The sequence below is a fragment of the Tachypleus tridentatus genome, chromosome 6, assembly GCF_004210375.1.
Source record: "Tachypleus tridentatus isolate NWPU-2018 chromosome 6, ASM421037v1, whole genome shotgun sequence".
NCBI lineage: Eukaryota > Metazoa > Arthropoda > Merostomata > Xiphosura > Limulidae > Tachypleus > Tachypleus tridentatus.
This window is the reverse complement of record NC_134830.1, coordinates 66,394,352-66,407,870: the sequence shown is the minus strand read 5'-3', so window position 1 is coordinate 66,407,870 and position 13,519 is coordinate 66,394,352. Positions and strand designations below refer to the sequence as shown.

The window sequence follows — 13,519 nt, the reverse complement described above, 5'->3', positions numbered from 1 at the left end:
TCAGTTTTACTGAAATCAAATTTAAGTTCTTCAAGTCAAAAATAGTAGAATTATATAACTGTCCTTTTCCTGGAACCCTGGGAATCATGACATGATATGGTTTTAGCTTCAGGTGTTCTTTAAGATAAGGTTAGAGTGTTTTATATATCTGTTACAACCCTTTTTTCATTAGACTAACAACCTTTTGTACACATGAGTCGTATATTTAACTATAATTATTTCTTCATTCAGTAAGTCATACAGTTTCCCATTGAAACAAACCAATTAGCCACCAGTCCTGAAAGAATTCAGTGGAAAAAAATAACAGGCATGTTTCTAATTGAAACCATCATCATAAAGTAAGGATTTCCAGTAACAATAGTCATTATTGAACAAAAAAACTATTTATGACACATGCACAATGATAATGTGCATTCACAAATCTTTCAACAAAATTACAGACATGAAAAACAAATGTTTAACAATCTTATCCTATAAATTAGGCTTCCACACCACTTAACTTTATGCAGTAGTTTAAATTCTAGTCATATAACCATTTTAACCTAGCCTGCTACAGGTTTGTGAAATTTCTAACCTTGCTTGTTTTTTTCTTCTTTTGAAATTATCATGTCTTATTAAGTTGATATTATAACTATTGTATAACACTAAAACTTAATCATTATTAGATTCAAAATAATGGGTGCTTAACAATTATATCAAGTTTGCTTCATACCTATATGTATCATTCTCTTTTTGCACATGGATTCTCACAAGCAAATTGTCTAGGTGAAATTGTTGCTGTAAATAATACACATTCACCTAGTCTGACACATTCTCATGCACAGTACTCCAACTATTTCAGGTTAACAGTATGCATCAGTAAAAAATTGTGTGCTTTTAAGCTACTGTAGGTTACTGAAGAATAATTTACACACAAAATTTCCATTACTTCCAGCTACATTTGTCAGTTAATCACAATAAACTAGATCTAATCTTCTGAAAATGAACAAAACTTTATTTTTTACATTTGTAATTTTTAACTAATATTTACACTTGTGAAGTGTATAAAGAGAAATTATAAGTGTATAACAGAAATTCATGCTGACAACAGCATTTATTGGAACTAATACTGAATATTCTAAGCACAGTACATAGTCTTTATTATAATGGCCTAATCATATCTTTCTGTTCTCTTCCAGTCTTGATTACTAATAACAGCTGGAAAACCTAGAAGGAAAAATAAGATGTTAAAAAATTACAAAGAATAGTAAAACTATAAAAAAACTATTTTTATTACAGGTTTAATAATCTATAATTTTAAAAACAAAACATACACATTGTATTAGTTACAATTACAAGAATGGTGTGAAAAAATAGCTATATCAAAAGCAAATAATATAATGAAAAAACAAAAATTCAATCACTTTTTGATAGTTACACTGTTACACCTGTGCAAGTGTACCCCAGTCTTTACAGACCTGAAATATTTTCAAATATCTCTGCTGAAATGTGAAATTCATTCATCCTTGTTGTTCTTGGTAGCTTCCTAATACTCCCTACAGAGGGCATCACTGGAGTGGTCTCATTCCCATACTTTCATGTTTAGACATGGGACTTGGTTCTTTGTCATGCAGCACTGCTTACCCCATGTTTAGTGTCTTTGAGGGATGTATATGAAACAATTAAGAGACACATATTTCATGTTAGATCATGTTAGTGTCAAAGATAGCATAGACAGATTTACCCCTTCAGCATTTCAACACACACACTGAAATCATGAAAGGTCAGTGCCATTACTATAAAAGGTCCAAGGATGGAAAGAATAAAACAACATACAGCACACACAAGAAAGGTGCAGAGAGCACTCGATAATTCAGTTCACATGTAAAGGTTGTGATGAGGAAGATATTACTAAATATATTGTTTTGAATATAAATGTTAATTTTACTACAGCAGTATACAGTTAGTTTTTCTTAAGCTGTTCCACTTAGTTTGGGTGGTAAAAAAGAAACAAGTTGTAATATTCAGTTTGTTTATTGATTAGTAAAGGAAATTATTTTGAATGTGTTTTCAGTTTTCAAAATAATTTATTGTTATTAAAATATTTTTAAATTAATTTTTTGTGATGGGGTTTGGACCTCAGAAGAGTGACTATGTAAACTTTTTACAGACGTCTAATACATCAGTCAAAAAATACTACACCAGTATACAGCCAACAAAAGTACACAGTCATGCACTTCCTAGTAGTAGTAACAGTTAAAATGTGTATGTGGTCATGGCTCCTAGGACTGAAATACTGCATGAAAAAACGTAGTAAAGCTTTTGTTAGTCAAGAATACTCCATGCAAACAATTATGCCAATATTTTATGTTACAGAAGGTATATGTAAAACTCTAAAGAGGGTTCTTCAAACTGACATTGTTAATAACAGATGGTAAAAACCAGATTTCTTCAAAAATGAAGTAACTTCAAAGTGCATTCTTCAAGAAACAAATTTTGGTCAAGTGTAGATTTTGCCAATATTTCTGTAAATACAGGTTTGTATGCTACCTCCAAAAGAATAATATAGAAAAATCCACACTAGCACAAAGTGGTCTTACTGGACAAATAGCTATTCAACAACTACTGGTGAGAATTTGTAGCTAAACTAAAAAATTGAAATGGGAATAGAACTATAAAATCTACAAACTAATTCCAGTTCAACTACTTGTCAATAATCAATGAGATTTCTGCTGTCAGAGAGGATTGGTTGGTTGGTTGACTTAGTGTTTTATGGCACAAAGCAGCTAGGCTATCTGTGCCAAACTTCCGTTAAAAAGGTAAAAAAAATAAATGTTGTAAAATTCATAAAAGGAAATGAAGGTAAAACAAAACAGCATTGAAAAACATAAATTGCATAAAACCAATGTTGACATCTAGTCTACAATGTTAAGAGAGAAACCAGAGTAAGAGAAGTTGTAAAAGACTTTCTGTAGCATAATGGTAATTATCATAACCCACCAGGAAGACTAACAAGTAAGTACAAAAACCACCATCAGTCACCTGAAGTTGGCCTTTCCAGTCCTGGTTCCAGGTTATGTGTCATTATGGCCATTATCAAAAGATAAAGTAATAAAAGTTTTAAAAGACATGTAGCAAAATTGTAATAATAACTTGCCAAACATCCAGTAAAAAGGTAAAAAAAAGTAAATGTAGTAAAATTCATAAAAGGAAATGAAGGTAAAACAAAACAGCAATTAAAACCATAAATGGCATAAAACCAATGTTGACATCCAGTTTACAATGTCAAGAGAGAAACTACAGTAATAGAAGTTGTAAAGGACTTTCTGTAGCAAAATGGTAATTATCATAACCAGCCAGGAAGACTAACAGGTAAGTGCAAGAACCACTGTCAGTCACCTGAAGTTGGCCTTTCCAGTCCTGGTTCCAGGTTATGTGTCATTATGGCCAGTATCAAAAAGTAAAGAAATAAAAGTGTTAAAAGACATGCAGCAAAAAATTGTCATAATAACTCGCCAGGACGATAAATGGGTAGTTCAAACGGACAGTCCAAACAGCAGCGTTATTCACCTGAAGTCGGCCTTTCCAGTCCTGGTATTGAGTTATTTAATGTCATGGCCATTTTCCAATTTCAAATCAAACTAGAAAGATTGTGACTCTTAAAAGAGAACCACAATAAAAATGTTTAATGAATAAATATAAAACACTTAAATGACATTAAAAACATTAATGGCCATTAAAAAACTAAAAACTTTATCAAGGTGGACAGTGTCACTGTCACCAATAACACTGTCTAATGTTATAGAAAAACCTTGGGACAGACCTTGTTTAAAATAGTGCTGTTGTTGAGAGTTGTAACGATGGCAAGAAAGTAAAATGTGAATTACAGTGATCTGAGTGTTACACAAACTACACATGAGTGCAACAGTTCCAAATGAAAGAAAACAATAAGTTAAAAAACAGTGACCAATGTGTAGTCTAGTCAGAACAACTTCCTCCTGATCCTTACGGAAGCTAGATGGCCAAAGCCCAATATAGGGTTTTATTTGGAAGAGCTTGTTGTCGCGTTGCTCACTCCAAGTTGACTGCCAGCTGGCATGGATCTGAGCCGTGAATACAGGACCATAGTCCATGTATGGAATAGGCACAGTGGTGATAGTGCCAGAGCAGATAGATTTAGCTGCCTTGTCTGCAAGCTGGTTCCTGCAAATACCAACGTGGCCTGGTATCCAGAAAAACTGGATAGAAGTAGATGTTAATAAGAAATGGGCCAGTCAGTTTTGAATACCAGCGAGAACAGGGTGTGAACTAACGTGAAGCGATTCCAGGGCCAGTAGAGAACTAAGTGAGTCAGTATAAATAGTGCAATTGGAGTACTGCTTAGCTTCAATAGGATCCAGGGTAAAAGAAATGGCGTACAGTTCAGCAGTGAACACAGAAGCTGTAGAGGGGATTTTATGCTCAACCACTAAACTGCAACAAACCATGGCAGAGCCCACAGAGTCACCTGATTTGAAACCATCCATATAAATTGGAATGAAAAGATTGTTCGAAAGATGTTCAGTAAATAAAAGATGGTACTTCCAATCGGGAGTATCTGCCTTTCTCAGATGACTTAAAGAAAGGTCACATTTGGGGACTGCAATAAGCCATGGTGGGATGGGCTGACCAGTGGATTCTGCAGTGTAATCCAAGGACAGACCCAATTCATCCAATTGCACCTGGGCGCAAAGGCCAAAAGGAGCAATGACAGATCGGTGGGCCACACTTTTTCAGAACAGACAAGAAAGGAAAACACAACCCCAGGTGGGATGCTTTGGTAAGGAACGAAGTTTCGAAGAATATAGTAAAGACAGTTGTAAACAACAAAGGTGCAGAGAAGGTTCATGAGATTCTATGTTTTAGCTCTGAACTGGGGAGGTGCGGAAAGCCCCAGTGCAAAGTCGAAGTCCTTGATGATGAATGGGGTCCAGCATCTTTAAGGCCGAGGGTCTGGCAGAGACATAAACCAGTGATCCATAGTTGAGTTTCGATCGAATAAGAGTACATTATATCTTTAACAGAAAACAATGATCCACTCCCCAACTGGTGGTAGAGAGGACACGGAGGATGTTCAGTGCTCTTGTGCATTTGACCCATAGTTGCTTTAAGTGTGGTATAAAGGTCAGCTTACAGTGAAAAATAAGCCCTAAGAACTTGGTCTCAGGAACCACAGGCAGCAAAACTTCACTGATACGGAGTTCAGGATCAGTGTGAATACCCCGTTGGCAGCAAAAGTGCATGCAAACAGTTTTAGAGAGAGAGAAATTAATGCCGTTGTCCACTTCAGAACACAATCGAGGGCAGTTTGTAGTTGCCGTTCAATATATCTCATGTTTGACGACTGGTCCGAAATGTGAAAGTCGTCGACATAGAGCCCGTTTGCAACAGTGAGAGGGAGTTGTTCAGTGATGGCATTAATCTTTACGCTGAAAAGTGTGACACTCAAAACACAGCCCTGAGGGACCCAAATTTTTTGTATAAAAGAACAGGAAAGTGTTGAACCCACACAAATTTGGAATCTCCTGCCCGTTAAAAATTTTTTAATAAAAATGGGTAAATGGCCACGTAACCCATATATATGCAGGTCTCGCAAAATGCCATACCTCCATGTTGTGTCATAAGCCTTCTCAATGTCAAAGAATATTAATACAAGATGTTGTTGTTTGAGAAAAGCTTCTCTGATTGATGTTTCAAGTCCAATTAGGTGGTCCATGGTGGAGTGCTGTCATCGAAACCCACACTGAGTAGGCAAGAGGAGGATGTTTCATTCGAGGAACCAAACAAGACAAGCATTAACCATCCTCTCTAAGGTCTTACAGAGACAGCTCATCAAAGCAATTGAACAGTAGTTTGAAGGAATCTTGGGATCTTCCCAGGCTTAGAGAAAGGTAAGATAATAACCTGGCACCAAGCATTAGCAAAAATTATCCTGACAGATCTGGTTAAAAACAATTAGAAGAATATCAAGAGAAGCAGGAGATAGATGATGCAGCATTTCATAGTGTACATCATCTGGTCCAACACATATACAGTCAGACCTATGAAGGGCCAGTTTCAGTTCCACCAGTGTAAAGAACAATTATAGCCAAAGAGATAGTCAGTTCGAAAGGAAAGAGGTGAATGCTCTGCCATGATGGCCATGAAGGTGGAGGAACAAGCAAAAGTGCTAGATACCCGGCAAAAGCTTTCACCTAGAGTATCAGCAATGCTCCGAAAATCAGCTACTTCTTGGCCATCAGAGAAAGATCAAGAGGGAGACAGGATTGTAGTGCCCACTGACCTTTCGAATCCTGTCCCATACGACCTTGGAACTGGTGGTAGAAGATATGCCAGTTGTGAACTTAATTCAAGATTCCCTCTGACTTTGACATCTTACCCACCAAGCATGTGCACAGGCCTGCTGGAAAGCGATGCAGTTTGAAAGTGTGGAATATTTACGGAAAGTATCCCAGGCCAATTTTTGAGCCTTCCGTGCCATGTGGCAGGCAAGATTCCACCACGGACGAGGATATAGTGGAAAATGTGTCGAGGTTTTAGGAATACATTGAGTAGCTGCTTGTATAGTACAGTCAGTTACTGCTGCCACACAGTCACCAATAGACAATGGCAGGATCAAATTCTGCGAGAGCAGTGAAAGTATACCAGTCTGCCTGATCCAGCTTCCATCGAGGCATGCAAGTAGGGTGGCATCGACCATGGCCAGTCTCTCTGAAAAGTGTAGGAAAATGATCACTGCCTCGTGGATTACTGTCAACCCTCCATGAAAAATGGGAGAATAATGAAGGGAAGCAAACTGAGAGATCAATAGCGGTAAAGGACTGACTAGGTGCATGAAAGTAAGTGGAAGAACCAGTATTGAAAAGAGAAAGGTTGTGACCAGAGAGCATACGCTCTACAGAGCGACCCCTCCTATCAATAACAGCACTTCTCCAGAGGGGATGATGTCCATTAAAGTCCCCCAGGATTAGAAAGGCAGATGGCAACTGTTCAAATGAGTGCATCAAGGTCTGATTGATCATATGTCTCTCCAGGTGACAGGTAGAGAGAACAAACAGTGATGGTATGACTCAAGGAAACACGGATGACTACGGCTTCCAAGGGTGTGTTGAGTGACAAATACAGGGTGGGCACATGCTGATCAACCAATAGTGCCACCCCTTCATGTACTCATCCATCACACAGCCTGTCATTTCTGTACAGAGAAAACTGCTGAAAGGTGACTGTATCGGCAGGTTTTAGAAATGTTTCTTGTAAGGAAAGACATACAGGATGGTAGGAAGCAATCAGTGTTTTGATAACATCCAGATTAGAATGTAAACCTCGATAATTCCATTGTATCAAGGTGGCCATTTTTAATGATGTGTAGGTGAATAGGCTGGAAAACCCTTCTGTTTATGGCCACATCTTTTTTCCTTACTGTCCTTATTTGGGGGAGGTCTATCGACCTCCATGGATCCTGCCCTGGGTCAAACGGGCAGGTCTTTGTTGTTGGAAGGGGATTCCAGTGACTGAGGATGTGAACAAATGATTGTTTTCCAACTTGAGGTAGGAGAAAAAGATGTATCTGAAGAAATGCCTGTTCCTGGAACCAGAGGATGTGGATCATGGGGTTTGTTGGAATGTATGGGAGGAACAGAGATGGATGTAGAAGTTGATTCATCAACTTTAACCATGGAGGTCAAAAGGCTTTTCATTTGTTTTCAGAACAATTCTCTTGGAGACACAGCGAGATCTGTCTGCACTCCCATTCCAGTGGTGGAATGAAGTGCAGCAGCATATGTCCGAGATAAAGTGGTGAACAGCAATTTCCCAGCCTCAGGATCAGTAATGTTATGAGTTGTTTTCAAATGCTGCACCTCTTTTTCCTCCAACCATTTAGGGCAAGAACGAAAGTGGGAAGAGTGAGAAGCATTGCAGTTGACACAATGTGGGTCTGTTTCACACTCATAGGTATCACGGTCTTTGCCACCACAACAAGCATGTCAGGGAACCACAACATGACGTCTTTGAGTGGTCAAACCTCTGACACTGGAAACATCGGAGAAGGTTTGAAATATATGGCCATACCCTGCAATTTAGATAAACTGCCTTGATGGTGGCAGGTGCATGTGGTGATGTAAATGTCAAAACGAGGATATTTTCGGCAGTGTAGCTCCATCTTCACGAGTGGAGATGCGCCTCACTGCAGAAACTCCTTGAGTGGAGAAATCAGAAAGAATCTCTGACTCAGGGACGTCCTTCAAATCCCTCTCAACAATAACTCCTCATGATGAATTCAAGATAGCATGAAGGGTAACCTCAATAGGTACATCCCCAATAGCCTTTGAATTCAAGAGGAGTTCACTGTGTTGGGATGTGGATGTTTCAACCAATATGTCTCCAGAAAGAAGCTTCTTTACTGACTTTGGAGAGCCAGCAAATCCCTCCAGTCCCTTCTGAATAAAAAAGGGGGACATTTGCTCTGAAAGTTTTTCTGAGAGAGAATGTAGGATGAGTAAATGAGGTACAGTTGGTGGTACAGACATTGTAGATTGCTGATTAGTCTTCAAGACGCAGTCGTTTACCTATTGACTGTTTTTTCACTATTTTTTTTATTTTTTTGTAGGAGGATCCACAGGAAAAAAGAAAATTTTGGTGCTCACTGACCCCACCCACCATGGAGCCCTACAAGGGGACTCACTACAATGTCAAGCAAGGACACTGCAGCAACACCAGGGTTTCATGAGCACTATACCCAAACACCAGCATCAGACACAATGTCCACAACACCCATTAAGAACTTCCAACACTGGTACTTGGTTGGCTCTTGCCCAAAGTAGACCAATTGACCCAAGGGGGCCACCCAAAGGCAGCCTGTCTACAGAAATTCAAGGCCACAGTGGTGTGTTAGGGTTGGACCACTCAACCACCAGGATCCTCTCCTCCCCTTCACGGGTCGTCACACACAGCAAACATGTGGGTGGATGTTTAGATCCCAGAGGAGGTAACCTGAAAGAACAGAACCTTCTTTCAATGTCAACATCTACAATGAAGCATGGGTGTGGAATCAGTCTGAATTTAAATCCAGCAACTAGCAACTTTGCCAATGGTTCTGTAATCTACACGTGACTGATGGCACCTTAAATGCTGATAGGTACAGAGATGTAATCCATTACATCATTCTCTTAAGAACATGACTCATCAGGAACTGATTAATCTTCCAACAATACAATGCTCCCAAGCATACTGCAAACATAAACAAACAATACCTTGAAAGTAAAAAAGGTGATAGAACACTTACAATTATGGCTTGACTTACACAAAATCCAAATAGAACATTCTTTTGTGTGTATGGACTGGACTGACTTGTAAAAACTGAGAAGGTCAAAAGGTGACCTACAAACATGTCTGAATTATGAAGAGTAATGCAGGATATTTCTACAATATCCCAAAGTAACACATCAGTAAATTGTATAGTAGCATGAAAACAAGATGTATTAATCTGTAAAAAGGTAACTGCTAATATACAAAAATTTGTGACTTGTGCAATATATGTGCTTTTCTGTGATAATGTTTTGCACCATTAATAAATTCACTATCTAGTTTTTATTACTTTCTCTGTGACTCCTATTTCCACAGTTATTTACATTAAGATATTTATATACATAAACTGTTTTAGCATCACATATCAAAATGTTTTTCCTATTTTCCTTATAAACTTACTTTATTGGTGTACCTTTCTATACAATTAAAGAATATTTATCTCATTACAATCTCCTTAGAAAATATGTTTTTTATTGTACTTAACCCTAGAAACAAATTTTGTTTAAAACTGATTTAAACTCTGTAAGCCTGTTTTCTCTTTTTTTCTAAAAACACACAAATATCTCATTTCATTAGATGCATTTGACATATTATGCCAGTACATCTTTAACATTAATATGTTTTCCATTCAACTATACTTAAGTTAATGTTATTATCTAATATAATCATCCAACATGGACATTTTCAATACAAAATATTGCAACAGAGATACGAAACTCATATCAGCCAATGCACAGAACAACAAGATCTGTTTTGTAGCACAAGTTTTACAATTATAGTTGGATATTTGGAAAAGTAAGGCTTTTTGACATCATATGTTCTATTGCTACAAAAACACCCCAGGTATATTTCTAGGAAGCCACATAAGTTCTTGAAAATTCTAAACTGTATAAGTATGTTGTCTAACACACACACACACACAATACTGAAAAATACACATTCTTAAAGCTCTAACCAAAACTACATGCACAGATACACATATCCTTTTAATTCATAAACTCTCAGTCACAGACAGTTACAAATAGTTAAATTAGTGTAATTAAATAATTATATCACTTTTCTCTACATTAGAAATCCAGTAAAATTGTGACTGCTATTATAAGAATATACAAGTTAACATAATAAAATTTAACTAGAAGCTAGAAGTATACATATGTATATATATACACACACATCTGTGTGTATGTATTAAGTAATATTTTAATTCATAGTAGAATTAATACCAACTATTTGTTTTAATTAGTTCACACATGGGGTATTCTTCATGTTGCACTGTAAAATACTAATTACTAAATGTTAAAAACAATACAATAATGAACACATATACATGAGTTTAGATGAGAAATGTATACCATTTTCAGAAAACTAAATTTCCAATGACATTATATTAATTGTGTTCACTGTTAAAGAAAAGCAAAACTCTTTAAGTTATATTTTTTTGTGTTTTGTGGGATAGGAATGAAGCAAGTATACTTTTTTAGCACTATATTCCTTGGATAATACAATTTTTCTCAACATTCTACATCCACTTCAGATAATATTAATAGAAATGCTTAAAACCACTACTAGTGTCTCAGTAACAAAGGAAAAAAAACTTTAAACATTTCTATCAGAAGGTTATTATTTTAGAGAGAGAAAGAAATGTTTTATTATAATTTGATTTATTAATTTCATTGTGTACAAACACTGAATTTACAAAAAATTACAGTACTGTAAAAGACTAAGGTAATTGTAGAGCAAGATTACATAATAAAGGAAATACTTAAAAAAGCAACTCATTGTGCTCATTATTAGGAACTTTGGTTAGGAGAGACATGATGACATTTCAATTCTAACTGTATGTATAGAGAAAGGAAAAATGGAACATAAACAATTCATAAAGAAGTGAATGAAATGTTGTGATAATGACTGAATGATGAATAGCATTAAAAAAGTTTAAAAAGCACTAAATGTACATTACAAACATTAGGATACTATGAAATCTGCCTGTGGCTCATATTAGCATTCCGAACCCGAAACTATACCAATTAAACTATAAGAATTAAAGTCCCAAGTACATAATCCCATCCTGACCATTATAGAATACAAATGCAAGGTATTCAGTTACATAAAAACAAAAATTAATGCAGTAAACAGACAAACTTGTTACTTTGAACTAAAACCTTCATCTCCTCCAAAATGAAAATCTGGATAGTGACAAAATAGAATAGAAACAGAAAATAAAGGTCAAAGCTTTATTTTAATTAAAGTGCTAATACTCATACCAGCTGTGTTAAGAATACATTTTTACTTCAAGTGGATTTTTGTCATCACAGAGTAAAACAAACTGGGAATTAAAAGTGAAATTTAACAACTATAAGTGTAAACACTAGCAGAGATTAAAAAAAAAAGATAAAATTTGCAAGGATCAAAAGTCACATAAGGACAATTTCAATAAAAAGAGCAGAGAAAGAGAGGTAATGAAAGTGATTCAATGGTTTTTGAATAGTGGCTGTTGATGGTTTAAACTATTTACTTTAATTATACTTGTTACATATACAAAATGTGGAATAGTGTTAATACAGCAAAACTGGACTTTATGTCACAAAGAAAATAAAATAAAATTCCATTATTACATTAATGCCTAAGCCATGTAACAATGACATTACTCATCAGTAGTAATCAAAATATATACAACACCCAAGGACAATAAGAAGCTTGTTAGATCATCAAGGATGTGCCAACCATTAAACTAAATTTAAAAAAACCTCAAAGTCAGCCATCATAACTGAAATATTTATCTGGTTTTTCCTTAAACTCCCTCAAATTTACTACATTTGCCACATCTTAAGGCAATAGATTCTAAAGGTCCACAACCATACTAGAAAAATAAAACTATGAGCCAACTACGACTCCTACCCTGCCAAAATTTGTATGTGCATTTTCTTTTCCAACCATTTCCTCCATTATATATAAAAAATATGGTATATCAATACTATTAATCCTTTTAATTCTTCAGCTGCAACTGACATCATATGATGGTTGAACAGGTAACAGCTGGCATCATATCATGCAAGCATTTTGCATGCAACCTTCTGAATGTCCCACTGCAAAAATTTGTAAATCTTTGTGCATGTGGTGGCAGGCAGGTTTACACAAACAACAAACAAATTGTAAACAAACTTAAACACCTTAATCAGATTCCCCCACACACTTTCCAAAAGTAAACATTTTCAGAACTCTTAACCTGTTCTTGTATGACATTTCTATCCAAGTTTTTATCCTAATAGTCCTGCTGTGAACCGTTTCCAACAATGAAATGCCCTTCTTAAGAATCCCAACTATTTATATATATTTATACCTATACAATTGGGTAATGTGAATTATTAGTAATAGTATTATTTGGATGTCCATTGTCAGTATGTGCCTGCGAGTATAAATTTACTAACTTTATAACTTAAATTACTTATAAGTGAAACAACATACTTTAACTTGCTACTTCTAAGAATACGAACCTTTTCTACAATAATGTAATCTAATAAAATATTTCTTATTTTAACTGCTTGAAAAGTGAGTGTGAAACACAATGGTCAACACAATGCAAAAAATCGAAGAGTTCTTCTGTACAATTTTCTTCGGTGCCTTCAGTGTTGTTCACTCTACTATTACACTCATCCAACCTTGCTTGAAGGGCAGTACATTTTGATTCTTCAGCACATTCAGTTTTTAATGTCTCATGAGGGTCAACAAGCTCTTCTTCCTCTTCTTCGTCTTCAGGAGCACCAGCATGAACAATTACCTTCTCCAGAGCCATATTTAAGAGTTGAATTTTACAGATTAACTACACCAATAAATTGTCTTAATTTCACTTCGGTACTAATAACTTACCAAACGATCAAGGATCTTCTAGTTCTCTAGCTTCACGCCAGGGAGTTTTTTGTGTTTTTTATTGGCAAGGAATGTAAAAAAAATATTTGCTAAGGGACACAGCAATGCATTTCCGAAAATATATATTTGTTCCAAGATGAGAACGACTCAGTACACGACTTTATTATACATATATATTTTGAGGACTACGACGGACTTCTTGTTTCATCTAGGCCGTCCTGTTCATTATAATAAAATCTACAATAAAGATAAGAACATTCAAAGCCAACCCTTATAATCAAATATGGCCTCCCACTAGTACAGCGATAAGTCTACGGATTGACAACGC

The 13,519-nt window shown here is 36.0% G+C and overlaps 1 protein-coding gene across 1 annotated transcript; it reads right to left on the bottom strand.

Moving 5' to 3' along the window:
• Positions 1-973: 973 nt before the first annotated feature.
• Positions 974-13,219, bottom strand: LOC143252718 (cytochrome b-c1 complex subunit 6, mitochondrial-like). The gene is made up of 2 exons (XM_076505284.1): positions 12,819-13,219; positions 974-1,206 (listed from the first exon to the last, which is right to left on the bottom strand). Exon 1 carries the CDS (start codon positions 13,115-13,117, stop codon positions 12,854-12,856), a length of 264 nt encoding a protein of 87 aa, XP_076361399.1. The 5' UTR covers positions 13,118-13,219; the 3' UTR covers positions 974-1,206; positions 12,819-12,853.
• Positions 13,220-13,519: the final 300 nt, after the last annotated feature.